Genomic DNA, 22,252 nt, shown 5'->3' on the forward strand with positions numbered 1-22,252 from the left:
GAGCGTACTCGAGTGTCTGACTCCGCAGTCGCGGAGCAGCAATACCGAAGGAGGTATTCTTCAGCCTGCTGCGGGTTCAAGAAATAGTGCTGCGACCCATGGCCGGTTATCTTCAATTTCGCCGGGTACAACATGGCGTACGGGATTTGCTGCGATTGAAGTTTTTTCTTGACGGTAGCGAACTTCCTCCTGGCATTCTGCCCTGATTGCGTAAAGTCTGGAAAAAAGGCCAGCGTCTTGTTCTCATATTGTACCTGTTTCTTTTCTCGAGCTAGGCGAAGGATGGTATTCCTATCTCGGTAGTTTAATAAGCGGGCGATCATGGGCCGCAGTGATGCCCCCGGGGGCGGGCAGGCCGCCAGAGATCTATGCGCTCTCTCCACCGTGCGGTGCGCCGAGAAGGAGTCTCTACCAAACAGTTCCACAATCAGTTTCTCGATAAAGTCTTCCATAGGCCTGTGTTGGTGGATTCCGCCAGGCCAAGTATACAAACATTATTTCTTCGTGAGAGGGCCTCTAAATCTTCCTTATTTATCGGCAATTACTTTCAGTAGTTTTTCCATCTGCAGCATCTGGCCTCTGCTCATGGTAGCCCTATTCTCTAGATCCGATACCTTAGTTTTAGCTTCCATTAGGCGTTGCTCATGCTGATCCAGCTTGGTAACCACAGAGTCCATCCACATGTTCATGGTATCTATTTTAGTGTCTATGGACTTGAGACTCTGTTTCATGCCGAGTAGGACTGCCTTCCAGTCTTCTTCAGGCTTGTCCTCAGCATTGGATTCCACGTGGTCCTCAGACTGCGATCTTGGAGTCTTGTGTGCTTCAAACAGGATTTTGGATTGTTTCGCATCGGTGCGCCCCATGGCGCAGGCAGGCGAGTATAATGAGAGATGAAGAACAGGTCCCCGACAGTATGCGCCACCCACAGGTGTGTATAAGTAAACCAATGCAGCAGTTGTATGGGGCAGCTCGAAAATTTGGCTCCTTCGCAGTGGCCAATGTTGTGGTTGGCAGCAGCGCAGTGACAGCAATGTTCAATGTGCACAGCCCTTGGCATACCTACACCCAGGTCCCCAGAGCATACACGTCCCCAGGCTCCTCGCGCTTTTCATACAGCGTCACGTATCGAGGCCAGCGTCCCCACAGCAGGAGTCCCAGGCACCAAAAGGAACAGGAAGTGTAAAAAAATGTAGTCAAATAGGTAGTATACCGCTCAACTGTGCATTACAAGGCCCGCCACAATAAAACAAGGGGCACAAGTCCCATTTTCGGCTTGCGGTGATCTCCAAAGCAGAAGCACATCTTCCAGTCCTTCTAAAATGGCCGCCCTGAGCAGTGACCCCTAGGTATCAATGGCAGGGCGCAGGCAATAGAGCATCCGCTGCGCAGAATGGTACGTGCAGCTTACATGTGACTGCCAAGTCCTTCATGTAGTATGCGAGCACAGCTAGCGGTGTCATGCAGATCCGACCACCGCGTTCAGCAATACCGTAGCAGGCTAATATGGCGGCAACGCTGCACGGCGGTTAAAGGAAGAGGAAAGGTGGCAGCTCACAGTCCCAGGCAGCACGTTAGTTATAGCGGGTGGCGGGTTAGAGAGCGTTCCGAGGGACAAGGGAGATACAGGCGGTGTGGTGGTAACCCTCAGCCATCACATGCAGTCAGGCGGTTGCTCAGGTTGCGCCCAACGGGGCTCGTGCACATTCGCGCCACTGCGGCTTCAACGATGTAGGTTAGCAAGGTCCAAAGCAGGTCACTGCAGCGCTAGGTCACTCACGGTTTTCAGTGCCATCGCCCTCCACACACAGCCAGAGTTCGGGAAAGGCAGCGCTCCTCCGCTGGCAACCCCCTGCACCTCCGATCAGCAGGCCCGCTTAGCCTCAGTGTTTCCCAGCTCAGATGTCCGTCGTGCAGCTCCAGGCTCAGCACGTCTATGTCTGCCTCCAGCTCTAGCGTTCCCTGTTTCAGTCTCACTCTGGGCTACCCGGTTAAAAGTGGTATCTCCAGCATCAGCAATGTAGCGGGTATCTCGTAGTGGGGTTTAAAGACCAGAAATGCAGTTCAGGATGGGCATGATGTATGTTTTCCTGATCTGCAGGGCTGAAGCCTCACAGACGTGCAGCCATCTTGGTCGTGTGCTGCGGTGGAGATATCCTCCCTCCCCCAGGGTACGGCTGTGATAGGGGGAGATTTTAATGCTGTCCCAGAACCCACCAAGGATGCCACGGGTACACCATCCTCCTACAGAACGTTGGGTGCCAGACATCTTGGAGATTGGGCCTATGCGATGTCGGGCGTAGCTGTTATCCTAATACACCTCAGTATACCCACACATCTGCAGCACACCACACCCACTCTTATTGACTTTATCTTCATGCATGCCCCGGACTGTAGGACAGACACTGAGATCCAAATCCTGGCACGAGGGGTCTCTGACCACTCCCCACTCCTACTGATCGAGGGCTCCACAGGAGTTTTACAGACCATATGGAGATTAAAAACCTGGTTCCTTCAGGACCAAAAAAACAAACAAGAGATTGAGGGAGAATTGAAAAACTACTTCCACACCAACAAGAGCACTAAGTGCAATTTTACAGTACGCTGTGGGAGGCGGGCAAAGCCACAATCCACCAGTTTGCCAAGGGGTTCCTTAAACACAGACGGTAGACCCAACACCGTCACCTTTCTTAACTCAAAGCCAGGGCACTCCGTCTAGAAATGGCTCTGGCCACGAATGATTGGGAAGCGGTACTCCGCTTAGTACGGGAGGAGATCAAAACCCCTTCTCTCAAGTCAGCTAAACCGATTTGGAGGTCCTTGGTGGCCCGAGTCCATGGCTGGGGAGACAAAAATGGCAAATTGCTTCATGTGCTCGCCACCCAGCCCCTGGCCAACCGAATTGTCCCCGAAATTTGCAAATCACAGGGGCAAGTCTTTTGTGCCCCTATCGACATTGTTCACCTTTGCAAGCTACTACGCAACACTTTACTTAACAGACCACTCACATATGTAGACAGACAGTTCACACTTCCTCCAGGGTATTCCTCTCCCGCAGCTTCCAGAACATGAAAGTACAACCATAGATGAGCCCATTACGAGTGATTAGATTGATAAAGTGATCTCATCCCTCGCTGCCCGTAAGACTCCTGGTCCAGGTAGGTTCCCTGCAGAGTACTACGCAGCATTTCGGGACATCCTGCCCCCACAATTTCTCACCCTGTTTGAGGAGGTTCTGGAAAAAGGCACCTTTTCCCCTGACACTGATACAGCCACAGTTGTGGTTATACCTGAAGCAGCCCTCCCTCATCCTTATGTTCCAATTACCGCCCAATTTCGTTTATTAATGCTGAGATTAAAATCTACGCAACGATTCTCGCCCCTCGAGTGAAGTGAGTACTTCACACTCTCATACACCCTGATCAATGTGGCTTCATGCCACATCATAGCACAAGGCACTGCTTGAGACGCCTCAACGTGGCTCACCTTAACCTCCTTTCCCTGCATCTAGCTTTAGTCCTACTCAACTTCGAGAAAGCCTTTGTTACTGTCGACTGCACTACTTGAAGAGTATGCTGGAAAGAGCAGACTTCAGCCCCCAGTATTGCAGAATCGTGGGAGTCCTCTATTCCAGCCATCTCCCAGGATCCTCATAAACTGAGCACTATCAGAAGCATTCCATATCAGGAGAGGAACCTGGCAGGGGTACCTGCTCTCCCATCTACCATTTTCTCTTGCAATAGAGCCTCTAGCTTTTCCCATTTGGGCTGACGATCGGATACAGGGCTGGCGCTGGCAGGGCTTGCATGAAGATCAGATTGCATTATACGCCGATGATGTCCTGCTCTTTCTCTCCGACCCAATCTGGTTGGAGGTACCTCCAGATCCTTCGTTCCTTTGAGAGAGCATCGGGCTTACGCTTTAACCTGCCAAAATCCACCCTGGTGCCCCTTCATGCATCGCGAGAATGCGTGGACTGGCAAACAACTATCCCCCGCTGAAGACTTTCATTCAAGTATTTGGGAATCTGGGTAGCACTTCTTCCGGAGCTGACCTCTTCTTAGCACTTGGTGAGAGTCCCAAGGTTCTGAAGAGTGCAGGTAGGAGGTTGTTCCTTCCGTAGCAGGGCAGCCCTTCTTTGGAATTCTCTGCCCGGCCACATTCGAAGCCATACGAACTATCTGGCTTTTAGGAAGGCCATAAAAACATATCTTTTTCCCAAGGGGTAGTTTTGCCCTCTCTCTATGCTTGTGGTTCTGCTCACAGCGCCGGGACGCCCCTTTGCTGGGGCAGCTGTTGCACAATATAAATGGCAGTAACATAACATAACATAACCTGGTCCCTCACTGTCAACCCATTTCTCAAACGCACAAAGAATAACCTTTGTTGTTGGCAATCGCTTCCACTCACCCCACTTGGTAGGATTGCCCTGTTCAAGATGATGCTTCTGCCCCATCTTCTGTATGTACTCCATAACTCCCACTCCACCTTTCCCACAATAGGTTCTGTCGGTTGGAAGGGTTGGCCACAACTTTTTTCTAGTGGGATGGAGACCACAACTGGCCCTTGGGCATTGCCAATGGGCCCCATATGATGACAACTCCCTTCCTGTACTACCTGGCCACCCGACTCCCAGTGATTCACGATTGGTTTAATGGCAGTTGGTCGGATCTAGCTTACCGTCTGGAACTAGAGAACCTCTGGTGCTCTCATGTCCAGGCTGTGCTCTGATAACTCACAATCTACCAGCAGTCACCAAAAGGTCCTCCTTGCATGGCGGTCCGTGCTGCTGCACACTCAGTGGGATACTACAATTACACTACAAATGCCTCTCTGGCATGGGACTTGGCTACGGAAGACTGGGACACTAGCGGGCCTTCCAGAAGTCAGACCTTAAAGGCATCACTTGCTTGGAAGACATATGGAAAGGAGAGCATTTGCCCTCCTTCCGGGAACTGCAGCAAATGTACTCCCCACATTCAACTCAATTTTTCAAATACCTCCAGTTGCATCATGCACTCGCCCTCCTCATTCCCAACCCGACGGCATTCCCAGAATTTTGTCCGGTGGAGGCTAAGCTCCTTATGGGGAACTTGGGGAAGGGGGAATATTCCAAATCTATCGATCCATGACAAACAATACCCCGTCCGCACTACATTCTCTAAGGACTCGCTGGGAACATTGGATTGGCCCTTTGAGGAGGAGGACTGGAGAGATGCATTGATGGCCCCTAGGGTGCTAACTATTTCGGCTAGGCTCCGCCTAATTCAAATCTACTATCTCCACTGTGCATACCTTACCCCTGTGCGACTACACAAAGCGGGATTCCACTGGCCCCAAAATGTCCGCGCTGTGAGGCAGAGCTAGCTTATTTTTACCACATGGTCTGGTCCTGCGCCATTCTTTCCAAATAATGGGCGTTGATTGTGGTTGAGCTAAGTTGCATACTGGGCTGGGTGGTTCCTCTTAGTACTCTTGGAGGGGATGGATGGTTCCCGTACTGATAAATTGTTCCTAGGGGCTGCCATTTTGATAGCCAAGAGAGACATTGCAGCGACTTGGAAGGACTCAGCATCTCCCTCCATTTCGAAGTGGCGTAGAGGAGTGGACTGGTGCGCCAACCAAGAAAAATCTGTGTGTGAGGAAGGGGTTGTCCGGCTAAACACAAGCGTGTCTGAGGCAAATGGCTGGGTTTGCGCGGTTGATATTTTGCAAGAAGGGGGAAAATCCAGCAATGCAGCAGAATGCTTTATATGTCGTGGAGATGCACTTTTCACTTCGTTGCTCAAAACTAATAAAACTGTTTATATAAAAAATATACAAATATGACATTGCTATGGAAAGAGAAATGGGATATGGAGAAGTCATTGCTGTATGTGCGTGCTGTATGGCTTATAGGAATATTGTAACTTTCATCCAAAAGTGTATCTTTAAGTGGCTGTTTACAGCTTTCTGGATGGAAAAATGATTTAAAACCTTCCAGTTCTTATATGATAGGATGTTCTGGGGAGAGAAATAGAAAAATACATGTTTAGAATTTACTCTCTTATCTGTTAATAGGCTATCCGAGGCTAGGTTTTTTTCTCTCTCGTGAAGCAGGAACTGCTGGAAATGGAATTTGTTGTGAAGATAAACTTTTTGTCTGAAAGAATGGCTCTGAACATAAGACATACAATTTTGAAGACAAGCTCTGTTTCTAAGGAAAGAACTGACAGGTCTATCCGTTTACTAGCAAAAAAAATTGTTCCGTTTTCTTAGCTCCTGTATGCAGCATGAATAACTAATTTCATTGGTGACAGATATCACTTTGGAAGTTAGTCTAGTAAAGTATTACCTCTAGTGATGAGGAATAGGAAAAGTGGTTCAAACTTCAATCATATTTATAGTTCCCTAGCTGGGATGAACAGTTTGAGATAACAGGTTAGGTGTAACTGGTTCAGAGCCAATTGATAAATGTTGGCTATGTGAGACTGAGGAGATAATGTAGGGTGTGATTCAAAGTATCATAATGAATTCAAGCCAAACTTGAAGTTAGGGGGTTTGGTTATTCATAGTTCAGGAGGAAGAATTGAATCTTTTAGAATACATTGGATCTAAGATATTTCCTACAAGGATACTCTTAGGTGTCAACCTTATATTGTGTCATTGGAATGTTTTAGTTACCCAAAAATGATACCACTGGTTTCATGTTCAGATTATAGAATTGATGATAAGATAGAGCCATTAAGCATTCGCAAGAGAAGGACAGATTGGGAGATATTGATAAGGGCAGAGTGGGACATCTTGAAATTTCGATATTCAAAATTTCTACCTGTCATGCACCTTTACTTTGTGATATATATAGGATAACTGCAAAAAAATGTTGTCAGAAGTAAAAGTAAAAAACATAATAAATTAAAATGCATCAATATTTTCGAGAAATTGTATTACTGCCCAGACATAAGCTATTTAGATTCATCATTCAGAGTCAAATATCACTGATACATATGTGTTCTTATATGCACTTTAGAAAGCTAATGACTGGACTTTTATTTTAATCCAACAGGTGATGGATTCACTAATAGACAGTGTAAGGATACCGATTCGATCTCATGTACCAAAGAATCACAGCCTCGTATAGCTTCACCAGAAAAAGCTAATGGAAAAATGCTTCTCAGTTTTAAAACTCTGCCAGATTGTAGAAGACAATTGAGGGAACGAAATCTGGAACTTGAAATAAAACAAAATATGTTTTTTGAAAGGCATTTTAGTTATTCAACACATGACAGTGTGCAGCAGGGCCCAAATGAAATTGGGATATCCTATGATTATAATCAATCTGAAAGTAATATGAGGAGTTCAATTGTGAGTAAATATCATCGAAGTGCAAAGCGAGGCCGAATACCATACGTGTGTACTGACTATACGAAAAGCCCCATTCAGAATAGCGCACTTACTAATATTAAGAAAACGTATACTGAAGTAAGACTGCAAAAAAAACCATACTCCTGTACTGATTGTGAGAAAAGCTTCAGTCTAAAGTGCAATCTTAATCGGCACTGGAGAACCCATACCGGTGAAAAACCATACGCCTGCTCGGATTGTCAAAAAAGCTTCAGCCAAAAAGGTGATCTAAACCGGCACCAGAGAGCACATGCAGGTGAAAAGCCTTACTCATGTCTATTCTGTCAGAAAAGCTTCAGCCGGAAAGACATTCTCAATGAACACATACGAATACATACTGGAGAGCGGAAGATACCAGAGAGAAAAGATCAAAAGTCATAACAAATAAATGTAAAGGACAGCATTATGGAATGTTTAAACTTGACACTTATGCTTACAGTAACTTGTGTTCTATTATTAGCTATATAGAAAATTACACAGTCCTGCCCCAAATGGAGCCAGTAGTTTATTTGATTGTCAACTTAGGCTTCAACATTACTCAGTAGATAGGTGCTGCACATTGTTACCACCTGTTTTATCACCACTTTTTCAAGCGTTTTTAACTTTTAAAGGTCAATCTTCAGATGTTTGAGTTACACTTCCTAAAATCCTACATTCCTCATGCGTCCTAAAGTAAGATACATCGAAATCTAAACATTATACTTATCTTTTACAAAGTGCAATATCCTATTTCACCTATGGATGAATGAATTATCGTCTGATGAAAATTATTGTCTAATGAAGTTACTCCTTTTTCAGGTTCTACTATTTAGGGCCACATCCAATGTGGATATGATAATAATGTCACTTGTTAAAATCCAATATTCCAAAAATTGGAATATAACAAGTGCAATAATTATCGCCTATTAGAAGTTTGGTCCTTTAAAATAAGGGATAACATGCTGGTTTTGGCGTTTTTTTCCAGATAAGTTTCAGCAAGTTTGAAATTTACCCAGGGGAAATTACAGGGAAGTAGCAATTTCCACAAAAAATGTAATCTAATGCCTGTGTAAACAGAAGATTATATTTGGATCAATGAAGAAAACACCACTCGTACTTCGGGCCTTATTTTTTACATTTTATAACTGGTTGATAGCTACACCTAAATTCACTTAAATTTCCTAGTACAAAAATTCTAAAAATAAATATTCACCATCAGAGTTGTTCATGTTTTGGTATAACTAGCATGTTGCTTGCAGCAACTCTTTTGTGGCTAGTTTGTCTGATTTCACCCTTGTTACCTCAAGGGTGTTTTAACGCAGCAGGAGCCAGTTAATCTGAACCTACCCTGAAATAACTTCAATGGATCCACTTGGCTGTATTTAGCAGATTTACACTATTTATCAGGCTATTAAGGTCTTCATACTGACTTACTTAGAATTCCTCTTTCACCTAATACATAACGTTGAATTATTATTATAAATTGGTGGTCATTCCACCGGTGGCATTACTGCACCATCTGTTTTTTTTATGGAGGCATATTCACCAGGTTTAAACTGGCAATCGTTTTCCCAGAAGAATGAACTGAAATTGGGAGTTCACTGTGGGATATGGTGCCGTAACACTGATTTCTTTGGTCATTTCCAGTTGCTAAGGGGACAACTCATTCATAATCTACCCCAGGAATTACACAACATATTAGAAGTTTCAAGATCACCTGGAAAATACCACACCATATCAGGAGCTTTAGGTGTGGTATGTCCGCATTATGCTGAATGAGGGTGTAGGGAATAAATCCCAAAAGAATTGCTATTACTGAAACTATGGGGATTTCGGGGGTTTGAGTATAAAAAAAACAGTTACTTCCTTACAGTATAAAATTCCACAAGCTAATTTCTCCAAACAACATTTTTTTAAGGAAATGTCCTTTTTGGGAGTGTGCCTCCTGCTGACTTGGAGATTGAGGCTGGCTTTGTGGTTTTTAGGAAACATTTTCGGATCCAGGAATACATTTCTGTTTGTGATTCAACTTTTCCGCTCTGTCTGGGGGCCTTCGTTGCACATTTATAGAGTAGTTAGATTCTGTTATGATAAGTATAATTATTTACTTTTAAGGCTTTGAAAATAAATGTTTTGAGTATTCCATATGTGTTTATATTTTGCATATTCCTGACATTGCTTTTTGAAAACTGCTAATAAATAAGTAATCTTTACCAGTGTTCAGTTGATCTACATTATTATAGAAACAAACATCCTTCGAAAAAGTACTGCAACAGATGGTAGCTATGGTCATGTCTAACAGTGGTTGGTCCTACATTACACATACTCATAAAGCACTGGTCAAAGTCAAAAAGATTTTATTTGTGTTGGTACTCGACAGAGGACCACAAATTTTACATTTTTAAACATTCAAAAAATTTCATTATTTATCAATATAAAGGTAAAAAAGATTTTAAAAATTTGTAAAGATTATAGCAAACTAATTCGTTCGGAGGTTGCTTGCACAATAATATAAGTTCTCTCACCATTGTAATTCTACAGGAACGGTAAATAGGGTCAAGGTATCTTGCACGAGCTGTGTTTACTTTAGGATTTGGACATACAAATAGTACATGCTCTAAGTTCTGAACACCCCCTTTGCACAATGTACATTTTGGCGATCCTCCAGGGAGCCATCTTGAAGTATATGCTGATACAGGTAGGATGCCCAGTCGAAGCATAGTGATCGCCCTCCTTGCGCCATGCGTCAAGGTAAACCCGATATAAGGCTGGCTTTGTTTATATTCCAGTAAGTCTGCAAAGGGTTTATAAATAGCTAGTTTGTTACAATGTTGGGAGTCCAGTTCATAGCTCAATTTTGGAGTGAAACATTTTAAGAAAAGTTTTATTTGCGCTGATGACCAGGTGAGCAGTATGTCTGGGCTAATTTTTGCCATACGAAATGCAACAGTCATATTCTCTAGAAAAGTTTGCTTTTTGGCATCCAACCCGAAAGTCTCTTTATTCAGCAACGATCTTAGAGTATTCTCTTTTGCATGTAGTAAATTATAGGCCCACCTAATTACGTTAGCAATAGCTGTAGCGTAAGAGCTTGTGATAGTTAGTTCTAATCTCAGTGCTTTAACAGGTACAGCGTCTGAGACCTTCATGATCCTTCTTAGAATTTTTCCTTCTTTGCGATCCATGAAGACCCATTGCTTTATGGGGATGTACTCCGTCGCATAGGATAATACAGGCGGTATTTTTACTCTGTATATTTTTAACATTGAGGAAAAATGCCTGTTCCCAGTGGCACTGTAGAGTCTCGAGAGGGCCGCGGCGTGTATTTCGGATTTCCTTTGTAGATTTTTTATCTGTGTTGTGTTTGTTAAGTTCTTCGAAAGGATCCTGCCGAGGTAGGGATATTCGTTAACCTCTTCTATCTTTTCTCCTCCAAGCCTCCAGCTGTATTTGGCGCTTTGTTTCCTCCCCGAAAAGGCTACCACTTTTGTTTTCTTTATATTTGGAATTAAGAAGTTGATTGAAAAAGCTTTATTCGAGTTACACACTCATAAAAGCACAGACATATAAATTCATACATTTTTAAAACATCAAACATTCAATTACAATAAAATTTATAATCGAGAATACATAGTTCATAAACATTAAAATTGTTACCAATTGGGATAAGATAAGCTTTTTCATGATATGCAAAAACTAAATGCATGTTGAGGTATAGGGACCTCCGCGTCACGGACCATTCCCGAAGTTTATACAATTAAAAACTCATACCATACATATTAGCCGCATTTTGTAATTAAAATTCATATGTATCTCCCAGTAGATATTTGCAAGGATAAAACAAACAAAGGAAAATGTAAAATTCAAGACATATTGGGGGATAAAGCCCTCCGCCTTATAGACCATGCCCACCCCAGATATTTTGCTGTTCCTACTACGATGGACATTTCAGTGGAGGAACAGATAATTCTCAGCCCCTCCACACCGCTTCGGACACCAAGATTCCTACATACTGGAGCCAACCAAGATTTTCTTGGAATTACATAGGCCTCACATATAAAAAGGAAATGTGCGACGTTTTCATTGGGGGCCCCACATGACGGGCAGCACAAACCACTACTAGTTTTCCAGCTGGACGTCAGACTCCTCAAGGGGAGAGAGCCTGCCCTTAACTGGAAAAATAGTTTCCTGTCTAATGGGACAGTTATACTGTCCCAATACTTTTCTAGGGATGGTCTTTGTTTGATTTCCATAAATCTACCCCCCATGGAATCCGAGTTTGTGCTCCTCCAAAGTTTCTGGTCGATGTGATCCCAATATATTTCTTTGATATTGGATTTGCTAGGGAATACCTCCCCAAGGGGGTTTTCCCATAATTTGGAGAGCCCAAGTTCCGCAAGGACGTCCCTAAGCGTTTTTAGCCATTTAATTTTGCAAAAAACATCTAATTTGGCTAATGCTAGGAACCCCTCAGCGTAGTGTCTTATTTCCATGGTTGTCCATAGCCGTCTCCAGTAGAGGATAGGCCTCAGTCGGGCACGGTCCCTGAGCGATCTTCTGCCTAAATCAAGGCCAAGCGGTATTAGTGGGGTACTTTGGGGTAGACTAGTTATCCCTCTCAAAAACCTGTTCTCGGATTTCTGAACGGTGGTAAGATTCTCAAAGCCCCAGACTTCAGCCCCATAGAGGGTTGCGCCCAGCGCTTTTGCGTCATAAACCATAAGAACAGGTTTTATGGGCCTGGTCTTGGATTTTACTTGCTCAGCCCTGAGGGCTCCTGAGATTTGCTGATGTTTCAACACCGCCTTCTCTATGTGTCTTGACCAACCAAGTTTGCTTGATATCTCAACCCCGAGGTATGTGAAAACATTTACTAGCTCTAATTTAATATTGTTCAAAAATACCCTAGGTTGAGATTGGCGCTTTTGCCCAAAGGCCATCAACTTGGTTTTATTTACATTTACCTCTAGACCCCTTTCCTTACAAAATGCGTCAAAAATATTCAGGGCTCGCTGGAGACCCGACGGGGTCTTAGACACAATCAAGGTGTCGTCCGCGAACATCAGAATAGGAACTCTGATGCCCGCTAACGAAGGTGCGTCAACCATTGCGTCCAATATCCTATCTACAATGCCATTAATGAACAGGGAGAACAGCAGGGGTGCCATTGCACATCCCTGCCGCACCCCCCGCTCAACTGGAAAATTAGTGGTGGATTCCCCATTCCTCCCCCACTGGACCTTGGCATAGTTGGTTTCGTGAAGACGCATTATCAACGTGAGCAAATCAAGTGGGACCCCTATTTTGGACAGAACCTCCCACAGCGTGCACCTGGGCACCAGATCAAAGGCAGCCCTTAGATCTACAAATGCTACATAAAGGCTGCCTTTGCCCAGGAGTACAGTCCCCCACCGTAGCATGGTGAAGCGAAAAATTTGGTCGACCGTGCTGGTTGCACGTCTGAATCCTGCCTGGTAGGGGGATAAGGCATTGTTGTCATCTACCCAGGCCATAAGTTTGTCGACCAGCATCTTCCCCACTACTTTTTGCATAGTAGCCAACAAACTTATTGGTCTATAGTTTGCTGGGAGTGACCGGTCGCCTTTCTTAAAAATCGGTATTATTATTGCCCCCTTCCATATATTGGGGATTTTTGCCCCTTTGGCCAAGCCATTTCCCAACAGGGTCGCATATTTTGCCCACTTGACCTTGTCGTGTTTAAAGATGTCTGAAGGGATTCCATCTAGCCCGGGGGCTTTTCCCCCCTGCAGAGTTGAAATTACAAGTTCCGCATCCTTAGTTAGAAATAAATCGCCCTTACAAAAAACCATAGGGATTGGTTCTATGGCCACTATATCCCTACACTCGGCATACTGGGGTTTAAAATACTCGACCCACAATGCCTCATCGACATTGTTGTCGGGATTATTGGGGGCACCCCCTCTTCCCCATTTCACAATTTTCCAAAACAGTCTGGAATCCTTTTGCCCTGAAGCCACCAGTAGCTCCTCCCAGTACTCCTCATCCCACTGCTTCTTAGCCTTTCGAATACTGTCGTTATAATATTTCCTGGTGGCTCTAATCGAGGCCTTGTCCCTGCTCTTGAGTGCTCTGCCCAGCCCCAATCTAGCTACCCTGCACTGTTTATTAAACCAGGTTGGCAATGTAACTGGTACTTTCCTATTAGCCTTCAGAGGCTTAGTAAAGTGCGGTTTTAACAAAGAGAAGAATGTGTCATGTATATCGGTTATTTGGACAGAGCCTGGTAATACAAGATCTACTTTTTCCATGGCGGCAATAGCATTGTCTACCTCCAAATTAATAGACTCCAAAGTGGCCAGATTAGCCAGGACATATGGCCATTTCACCCTTCTTGAGTCATTTGCCACAACAGGTACGCTCCCACTACCTGACACTGAGTTAACTCGTGCGGCCCTCCACCAAGAGTGGGAGACACAGAGGGGGTTATGGTCGCTTTCTACTCTCCCCACAATTTCCATGTCACCCACTCCACACCATAACTCAAGACTAACGATGACATAGTCAATCCTACTTTTGTTATGTCCATTGTCGAATGTACAGTTACCACATTGGTCGCTTTTTGTCCTGCCATTAAGGGCCCTCAAACCATACTCCAAACATAACGCATTCAACAACAAAATATCTTTGGTCCACCGCTTCACAGGTAGGAGATTTAGGTTGGGGATGCCCCAGAGGGCGTCTTCCTCTAGTCCTATAGGGTATGCAGTGTTTTCTAGAGGCTCAAATGTCCTATTCAGGTCACCAGCCAAAATTACTCTATGTCCAAGTGACTGGGATTCTAGGGAAGCGGATAGAACTTCTAAGGTAACAGAATTCCCTAGCCTCATGCCCCTGGCATATATATTATAGATGTCTATTATTGTACCCTTGGCTACAGTTAGTCTCAGTAATTGAATATCCTTGCAACCTAAATCAATCATTTTTGCCTTTACGTTTGAGTTTTGCTTGATCCAGACTGTAAGGCCTCCCATAGGCCTACCCCTGGGGCCTCTAGTTGCCGGTATACAGAAATTTAGGTAACCCGGGAAGTGAATTGGCTCACTTGCCCACGTCTCTTGGAAAAGGCACATTTCAAACCCACTGACAAAATCAATCCACTGCTGTGACAACACTCTGGCCCCCAGCCCCGCAACATTCCATGACATAAGTCTCTCCAGGGTGTTTTCTATGCAAATCCCCTTTGCGTTAGGTGCTGTTGGTAATAAATCATCCTGTTTCCCACAGTCACAATCCTCACTTAGAACAATATTAACACAGTTTGCATCTGTACCCTCCTTGGTGCAAATAGTAGTTAGAAGATCCGGTTCACCCACACACCCCTCCAAACATGCAATAATGCCCCCATCCCTAACATTTGCCACTTCGAATTTTTGGCTCGTTTCATCGTGGGGTATCAATGTAACATCAGGGTTGATTCCCCCAACCATATCCTCTTCCAGTCGTAATTGTTCAACTGGTCTCTGTCAGCATCCCCACCTCGTCTGCCCCTGCCCATTATAGGGGTTAAATGCCTCTGTGTAGCAATTATTTGTTCTAAATATGGGAGCAACAGGGGGACCAGCCTCAACCCAGGTGCAGAGACTGGGTCTCGGTTGCTCCCTGGAGCCCCCTGAGTAGATCACAGGTCTGGGGTAAAAGAAAGTGAGGTCCACAACCCCAATCCCACCGATATTAATGTTCCAACCTTGCCCCGTAATCAGCCCCACAACCCTTGGATCCTGGAAGTTAATTATGATACACTCACCCCCCTGTTTTTTTAAGGTATTCCCTATCCAATTGACCCTTCTGGCCCCAATTATCAGGCCATCTACTCCCCCTGGCAATGGTCTATTGACAGAGAGCCAATGCATGGCCTTGTTTTTTAACATTTCATAAGTTTCTCTTTGGCCCTCCGTTAGGGGTGGGACGTTAGTAAGTATGGCCACATATGGATAGGAGTCCGGGGTGAGCTGTACTGGCGGGATCCTAGTTGGCAATTTGGTTATTTGGGTCTGTATTTGTGCTTGGTCTAAGGGAACACGACTCTGTGTGGGAGTGTTTTCCACTGTTACACTGGTGTTAATCCCATTCCCAGTACAATGAGCATTAATCCCACTGCCATTGCTAGAGTGGATTTTATCATTTCCCGCCCGTTGGACCATAGCTTTTCCCGATCCGGGCGTCAAAGGTGTGGCATTTTTGCTGGTTGTGGGAGGTGGATTTTTTACACTATCCTTGCTACCATTGTTATTAGTATTGTTTGGCTTGGGATTTTTTACACTGTCCTTACTACCATTGTTATTGGTGTTATTGGGCTTAGGTTTCCCACAATTACTGATGATTTTGGTGGACGTTGGACCAGGTACATTCTTGCTATTCCCCCCTTTGTTATCCTGTGCAGAAATACCACTTACAGGCGGGGATTGTAGGTCAACCAACACGGCTCCTTGATCTTTGTCGCCTGTCTGTTGGTGTTTCCCATTCTCACCCACTTTTTTCCCAGACTTAATTAGAGATTTAATAGAAAAGAAGTTATCTAAGCTAGCTTGTTCAAGATGGTCAAGGTGTTCAGCTAGCTTCTTAAGTCTTAGTTCTACTGGATTTAGGAGGGAACGCATTATTTTTTCCACTTCTATCAGAAGATTATGATTGGGAGATAATGACCCCGAGGGTACTATGGTAGTTTGATCTGGGACTGGCACCGCCAATGTTATCGGAGGCACCGTGATAATAGGGTCCACTTCCACAGGGGCAGCTTCGGCCTCCCCTATAGTCATTAGTACGCCATTCTTTGAAGGGACATGGCTAGAAGTCAATTTAGTACCCAGCTTCCTGTACTTTCTTGCCGGTTTTAACGGTTGTGATTTTTTTGCAGTAACTCCCCATTTCCTTTTAACACTGGGCTTAGATTTAGACACTTCCATTTGTACACAATGATTTTCTAAAGCTCCTTTCCCTTTTACCGTTTGGCTAGGTACATCAAGATGCGCAACAAATGAGTTGGTTGCTACAATGTCCGGTGAAGAGTTAACTGCTAACTCATTGGGCAGAGACACATCAAATGATAGGTCCTGGGTGGCTGGTAAAACAATGGATGATAGTGGAGTCACCAGCGCAGGGAAGTTCAAACCTTGATTTTTGTCAGGTGGGTTTTTCAGAAGCTCTATCGAGAGCCTACGCCCGGCTCGTCTTTCCGCCAGAGCGATCTCTTTGTCAATATCCTGCGGCAAACGCTTGAAGTAGGAGTCAAGAGGGCCCATGACAGCAGGCTCTGCTTCCCCCGTAGGAGGCAGCAGGGTGGAAGTAGTTGTTGTGCAAGCCATAGTGCTAAAGACCCCCCTTCTACCCGCCTACAAGCAAGTAGTTCACAAAGCAAAAACAAAAACAGTGGGTTGATCAGTACCTGGACCGTAGATGCTAATAAGGTGGCCCAGCCCGGCCTCCAGCGGCCCCGGACGGCCACAGACGGTCCCGCCCTTGTCCCGGGCTTCGCCCGGCGCTCCCGCGCGCTCCCGCGCAGCGAGGAGTGGGCGTTGATATATAGGGAGGGAAATAGGTGAGTAGGCGGAGCTTGCAGGGAGAGCGGCCCAGGTGTTCTCTGCCGGGCTATCAGGGACTCCTGGGATATGGAGTCCCTGACCACGCTGCTCGCAGCCCTGCAAGACTGACCAGCGCCCTCAAACTCCTTCCACGTTCCCCCGGCGCACTCCTGTGTCCTGAGAGCGAAGCGGGAACCGCGGAGCGGGTCCGGCGAGGGGTTAGGCGTTCCTGGGATAGGCAACAGCGTTCCTCGGATAGGCAGCAGCTTGCTCCACAAACGGGCAACAGAAACAAAGATAGAGGGTCCCAGTGAGGCTGTGAAGTTTTCTTTGGAATATTTGTGCAAGATATCCAATGATCTTTGTAATCCGAAAGGAGTGAGGTCTAACAACACTATGTCATCAGCATAGAGCAATGCATGTATGCTTTTTTTGGCAATTTTAGGAGGCAAACTGGAGCCCAGTTGCAGCTGATATGGCAAGTCACTTAAATAAAGGGAGAATAAAATCGGGGCTAGAAGGCACCCTTGTTTTAGTCCATTATCTGTTTTAATTATTTTTGTTAGGCCTTTTTCTCCCCCCATTTGGACTTGACACCAAGTATTGGTGTGTAAGTTTACTATGGTTTGTAGCAGTTGTTCATGAATACCAAGCCTCCTTAATTTTCTCCATAGTGTTGGTCGATCTACACGGTCGAACGCCGTAGAATAATCAATGAATGCTGCATATACGACCTGGGTTTTTCGGGTTACGTATTTATCTAGAGTGACCTGAATAATCGCGATATTGTCTGTAACAGAGTGTTTAGGTCTAAAACCTGCTTGGAACATGGGTATTAGACCCAACGAGAAAGCCCATTCTTTCAAGCGATCTAGTACTTCTGCTGCAAATATTTTTCCTACGGCGTCCATGAGTGCTATTTGACGGTAGTTCCCTGCTTGGATTCTACTCCCCTTTTTGTGAATGGGGATGATGATGCTCCCCTGCCATGATTTAGGTACTTGTCCAATGTCAAAAATATAGTTAAAGAGGGGGCATAACAACTGACTCCACACCTTTGGGTCTGCTTGCAACACCTTGATCGGGATCTGATCAGGGCCTGAGGCACCTGTGCTTCTTGCTTTACGAATATTCATTTCGACGGATATAGCTGTGGTTTCAGTTATTGGACGTTTATCTTTTTCTGTGATGTTAATCTCGCTATTTTTATATGGTTTTGTTAAATTTGCTTTATAGAGATCTGACAAATAAGTTTCCCAGTCATTCGGAGGGACCGGTATAGTTTGCAATTTCTTTTTTGATCCTGTTATTTTTGCGATTAAAAACCAATATTTGCGCTGGTTATATTTTTTCGCTGCTATTTGGATGTCGACCCAATTGCGATCTTGTAATGCTTTTTTGTTGCTTTGATTCTCACGTCTCAATTGATTTTTTAGTTTATTTATTTCCTTCTTCGTAGATGGCGAGGAATTCACATATTGGGCACGTATAAGTTTATTTAACTTTTTCTTTAATTCAGAGTTCTTAAAAATTTGCTTGTTTTTGTCTTTCCTCTTACTATTACCTATTGTACCCTCTAGTACCATATTTAAAATAAAATTTTTGATATCCTTAATGATGAATTCGAAATTTTCTATAGGATTATCCGAATATATTTTTGCTAGGAATTGAGAGTGTTCAATCAATGTTGAGATTTTGTCCAGAGTCGAAGAGTTCCAGACAATGCGGCTCTGTTCACTTTTTATCATTATAGTACTTTTGTGATAAATTATGTGACAGGCTGGTGAGGATTTGGGTATCCAATCTGTGGTTAGATGCATTAGTGCATGATCACTCTCTTGAGTAAACTGGGTGAGCAAATGCGTAACTGTATCCAGCAGATCCATACTACTAATGATGTAGTCTATAATGGATAGGGTTCCGTTGCCTCGTCTAGTATAATTTGCCTGGATGTCCCCTTCCGTATTGCCGTTCAGTATTACCCCATTTAAATTCGTCAGTGCTGATATTAACAATTTACCTCTTTTGTCAGATGATATACCTTTAGGAAAGTGTGGAGTTGTAGTTTCCATGGATTCTTCTATATATAATTTTGCCCACTTATTGATTTCAGTATTAGAGATTTTGCCATTGAAATCTCCCACGATTAAAAAAGACAAATAGAGATGGTCCTCTGTTATCTTCATGATACTTTCCATGATATCTAAGAATATGGTATCCAGTTTTTTGCCTGGAGGGGCATATACATTGAAGAGCAGGATTGCCTTTTGGGGAGCTGTGCTATGTATTTTTACGGAGATTTTGATACACTGTAAATTTTCTAGTTTAGTATCTACTATTTCCTGCGCCCACGAGTATTCTTCCCTCAGTAGAATGGCCAAACCACCTTTAGCGTGACCACGTTTGGTGGGTATTGCTGGGATATCATATACATAATAGCCTTTATGAGTGAAAGGTTCAGTCGCCCACGTTTCTTGTAGGATCAGGATATCAGGCAGATTACTCGTGGCTTCAGACAATTTATTCTTATTTCTACCAGCGATATTCCAAGATGTAATTTTTAAACCGGTGCTAAACAGATTGTTGTAGAGTGGTCGTAGCTTTGTTGCTGTTCAAAGTCTCCGAGACCCAAGACCAAGACTTTATGCTATTGTTATTTTCGATTTCTTTTGAGACATGGTACCAGACTGCCCTTTGTACTTTATCCACCTGAATTTTTAGGTTTTCTTGCCCTGTAAAGTTTGTTCCTGAGTACATGATTCCTGGGTCTTCTGTTACGTCAAAATTTCGATGGAATTTTTTGACGTGTGAGTTGGAAATTGATCGTATTTGATCGTTGTACCAAATTGGGATTTTATTGGCCATTGGTTCCACTCTTTCAACTATGTCATATCCATGTTTATGTAGTATCTCCTTTTCGTTGAGTATGATCCCTGGAAGAACTGATGACCAGAATGCTACCGTCACTAGTTTAATATTATCTTTTTTGGGAAAGATCACTAAATCGAGTTCATTGCTGGTCAGTGATTGTAAAGACCTTATGTGATGTAAAAGATTAATAATCCTTCCTCTATTAAGTGGGGCTGAGTCAGTAGGGAAAAGTTCCTCAAATTGTAGGATTTTGGAGTGTGACTCTTCGCCCTTTTGTCTGTGCCTGTTGATATCTTCACCTGGAATTATGTTTCTTTGACCTGGTTGTACAGAGAGTCTGATTGGAACGTACTCTTCTGCTCTTGGATCCAAATGTAGCATCTTTTCTTCAAGATTTCTGTTATTAATTTCCAACTTTTCGATAATTTGAGGCTTTGTTTTATCATCGAGTTGTTCCTCTACGGATTTATATATAGTGGTAGGTTTTTGAAATTTTAGTTTACGGGTTTTCTTTTTTTGGATCCTTCTTACTGGTTTTTTCCTCCTTCTTTTCCCTCCTTCTTTGTCATTTTCCGTTTTTTTGTTAACTATCATTTCTCCATTTCCATCGCTTGATATATTATTAGTGCGTGTTTCCTGGGTATCTTGTGCAGGATCGTTTTTATGTTTATCTGTTGTACTTGTATTTGAGAATATTGGGTATTGTTTTACTTTTTGTTGATGTTTTTCTTTAAATAATTTTTTTAGAGAGTATATTACTGATTCGTTTAGGTTATCCGACTTCTGATTTTGTTGTGTTTGGATTTCTGATGTTTGAGTACCAAACTCACGTTTTGTTTTCTCCTGGTCTTTGTTATATTAATTTAAAATGTCCTTTTGCGCATGTTTGGTTTTAGTTAACGGATTACTTTTCTCTGCTTCAGAAGGATCTTTTTTCCTTTTTTCTTCAACTAGATGTTTTAATACCCCAATTTGAACATCCAAGGTTTGGTCGGAGTTTTCTAAGATGTTTCCTAAAAAAGAAAGAACTGATTCCAATATTTCTTGAAGCGAAAAAAGGGCCTTTGACATTGGTGTAGCTGTGTTAATGATATTATTATTGTTTTTGAGATTAAAGGGGTCCAATGAAGAGTCGAGTGAGAGAACTTGAGGAGACGTTTTTTTCAGAGTACTGTTGGTTGACCTGAGTTCTGACTTTTGTGTCATTAAGTTTGATTTGTTAATGCGTAATTCCTCAAGTAGCGGTGAGCTCCCACGGTTTTTTATAGGAGTTGAGGTTTTTAGGTGAGTCGCCTCGTGATCCGAGGATTGGAGGTCTTTTGGGGTGCAGAATAATTTATTACTTGAGTCAGGATCCAAGTGACACAATTTTTGTTGTGAATAAAGTATCATTGAGGTACTTTCTACTACCCCAGTGGTTACTGGTGAGTTGAGAGTAATTTCTTTTCCTGGTGTGTGTGTTTCTAGTTCCTCTTTAGTTGTAAGGACAGAGAAATATGTACTAATTGCCGGGGTGTGAGTTATACGACCATGTTTTATAGCTTTATCAGAGGATTTCCGTACAGCGTTCTCAGTACCCATTCTTTTCATAAATATTGTGCGGGATCGCAGTTTTTTAAATCCCATTTCTTATCCGATTGTCGGTCTAATTTAATTTCTAGGTCGCTCGATTCGCCAGGAATTGGATTATACTGGTGCTGCTATTGGGAGGTTCCTGACGTTCCTCTACCACCCTTCACTTTACTCGCAATGTCTATATTAAGTCAAATGTTATGATCAATTATCTACTGGTGAAGACCTTACTCTCATAAAACCGCAGTGATTTCGAAGTTAGTGCGCAAGAGGTAAGAGGGGTGGCCCGTCCCGTCCTCGTACGTCCCCGGACGGCCACAGACGGCCCGCCCTTTGCCCGGGCTTCGCCCGGCGTCCCGCGACGCGGGAGTAATGCTGTTATTATGAACTTGTAGGTGGTGGGCGTGTCCGTGGGCGGGAGCGCCGGGGGTAGAGGAACCAGCTGGGCTACCTGAGGAATGCTGGTCCTCGCAGTCCCCCGGCTTGCTGCTAGTTGTAGTCCCGAGCCTCAACCCGTGGGTCTCAAGCTGGGAGCGTGTCACCAGCCCTGCTGATTGCAGGGCTCGCTCACACCAGCGAGTCCTCGTCGAGGGGAGGCTTCAGGACACGAGCAAGATGTAGCGCTGGACGGGTTTTCGCTCCGTTGATACAAAAACAAACAGCACAGTTCCTTTCGATCAGGTGAGTGGCGCCCGCGAAGCGGGGGTCACGAAAGATATGCTCCACAGTAGGCGGTGGGCGTGTCCGTGGGCGGGAGCGCCGGGGGAAGAGGAACCAGCTGGGCTACGTGAGGAATGCTGGTCCTCGCAGTCCCCCGGCTTGCTGCTAGTTGTAGTCCCGAGCCTCAACCCGTGGGTCTCAAGCTGGGAGCATGTCACCAGCCCTGC

The 22,252-nt window shown here is 44.2% G+C and overlaps 1 protein-coding gene across 2 annotated transcripts in view; it reads left to right on the forward strand.

Moving 5' to 3' along the window:
• LOC147732647 (uncharacterized) overlaps positions 1 to 22,252 on the forward strand; it is a 583,719-nt gene that overhangs the window by 442,933 nt on the left and 118,534 nt on the right. Inside the window, exon 8 of one of the 2 annotated variants that reach the window (XM_086957160.1) lies at positions 7,046 to 9,573. The exons of the other annotated variant lie outside the window; for it this stretch is intronic. Coding sequence (XP_086813286.1) covers positions 7,046 to 7,764 — 719 coding nt within the window. The 3' untranslated portion in view covers positions 7,765 to 9,573. Of the gene's footprint in view, positions 1 to 7,045; positions 9,574 to 22,252 lie in introns of those variants that run through there. 2 annotated transcript variants of the gene reach the window in all.

Source organism: Lissotriton vulgaris, chromosome 2_1 (assembly GCF_964263255.1).
Source record: "Lissotriton vulgaris chromosome 2_1, aLisVul1.2, whole genome shotgun sequence".
Classification (NCBI taxonomy): Eukaryota; Metazoa; Chordata; class Amphibia; order Caudata; family Salamandridae; genus Lissotriton; species Lissotriton vulgaris.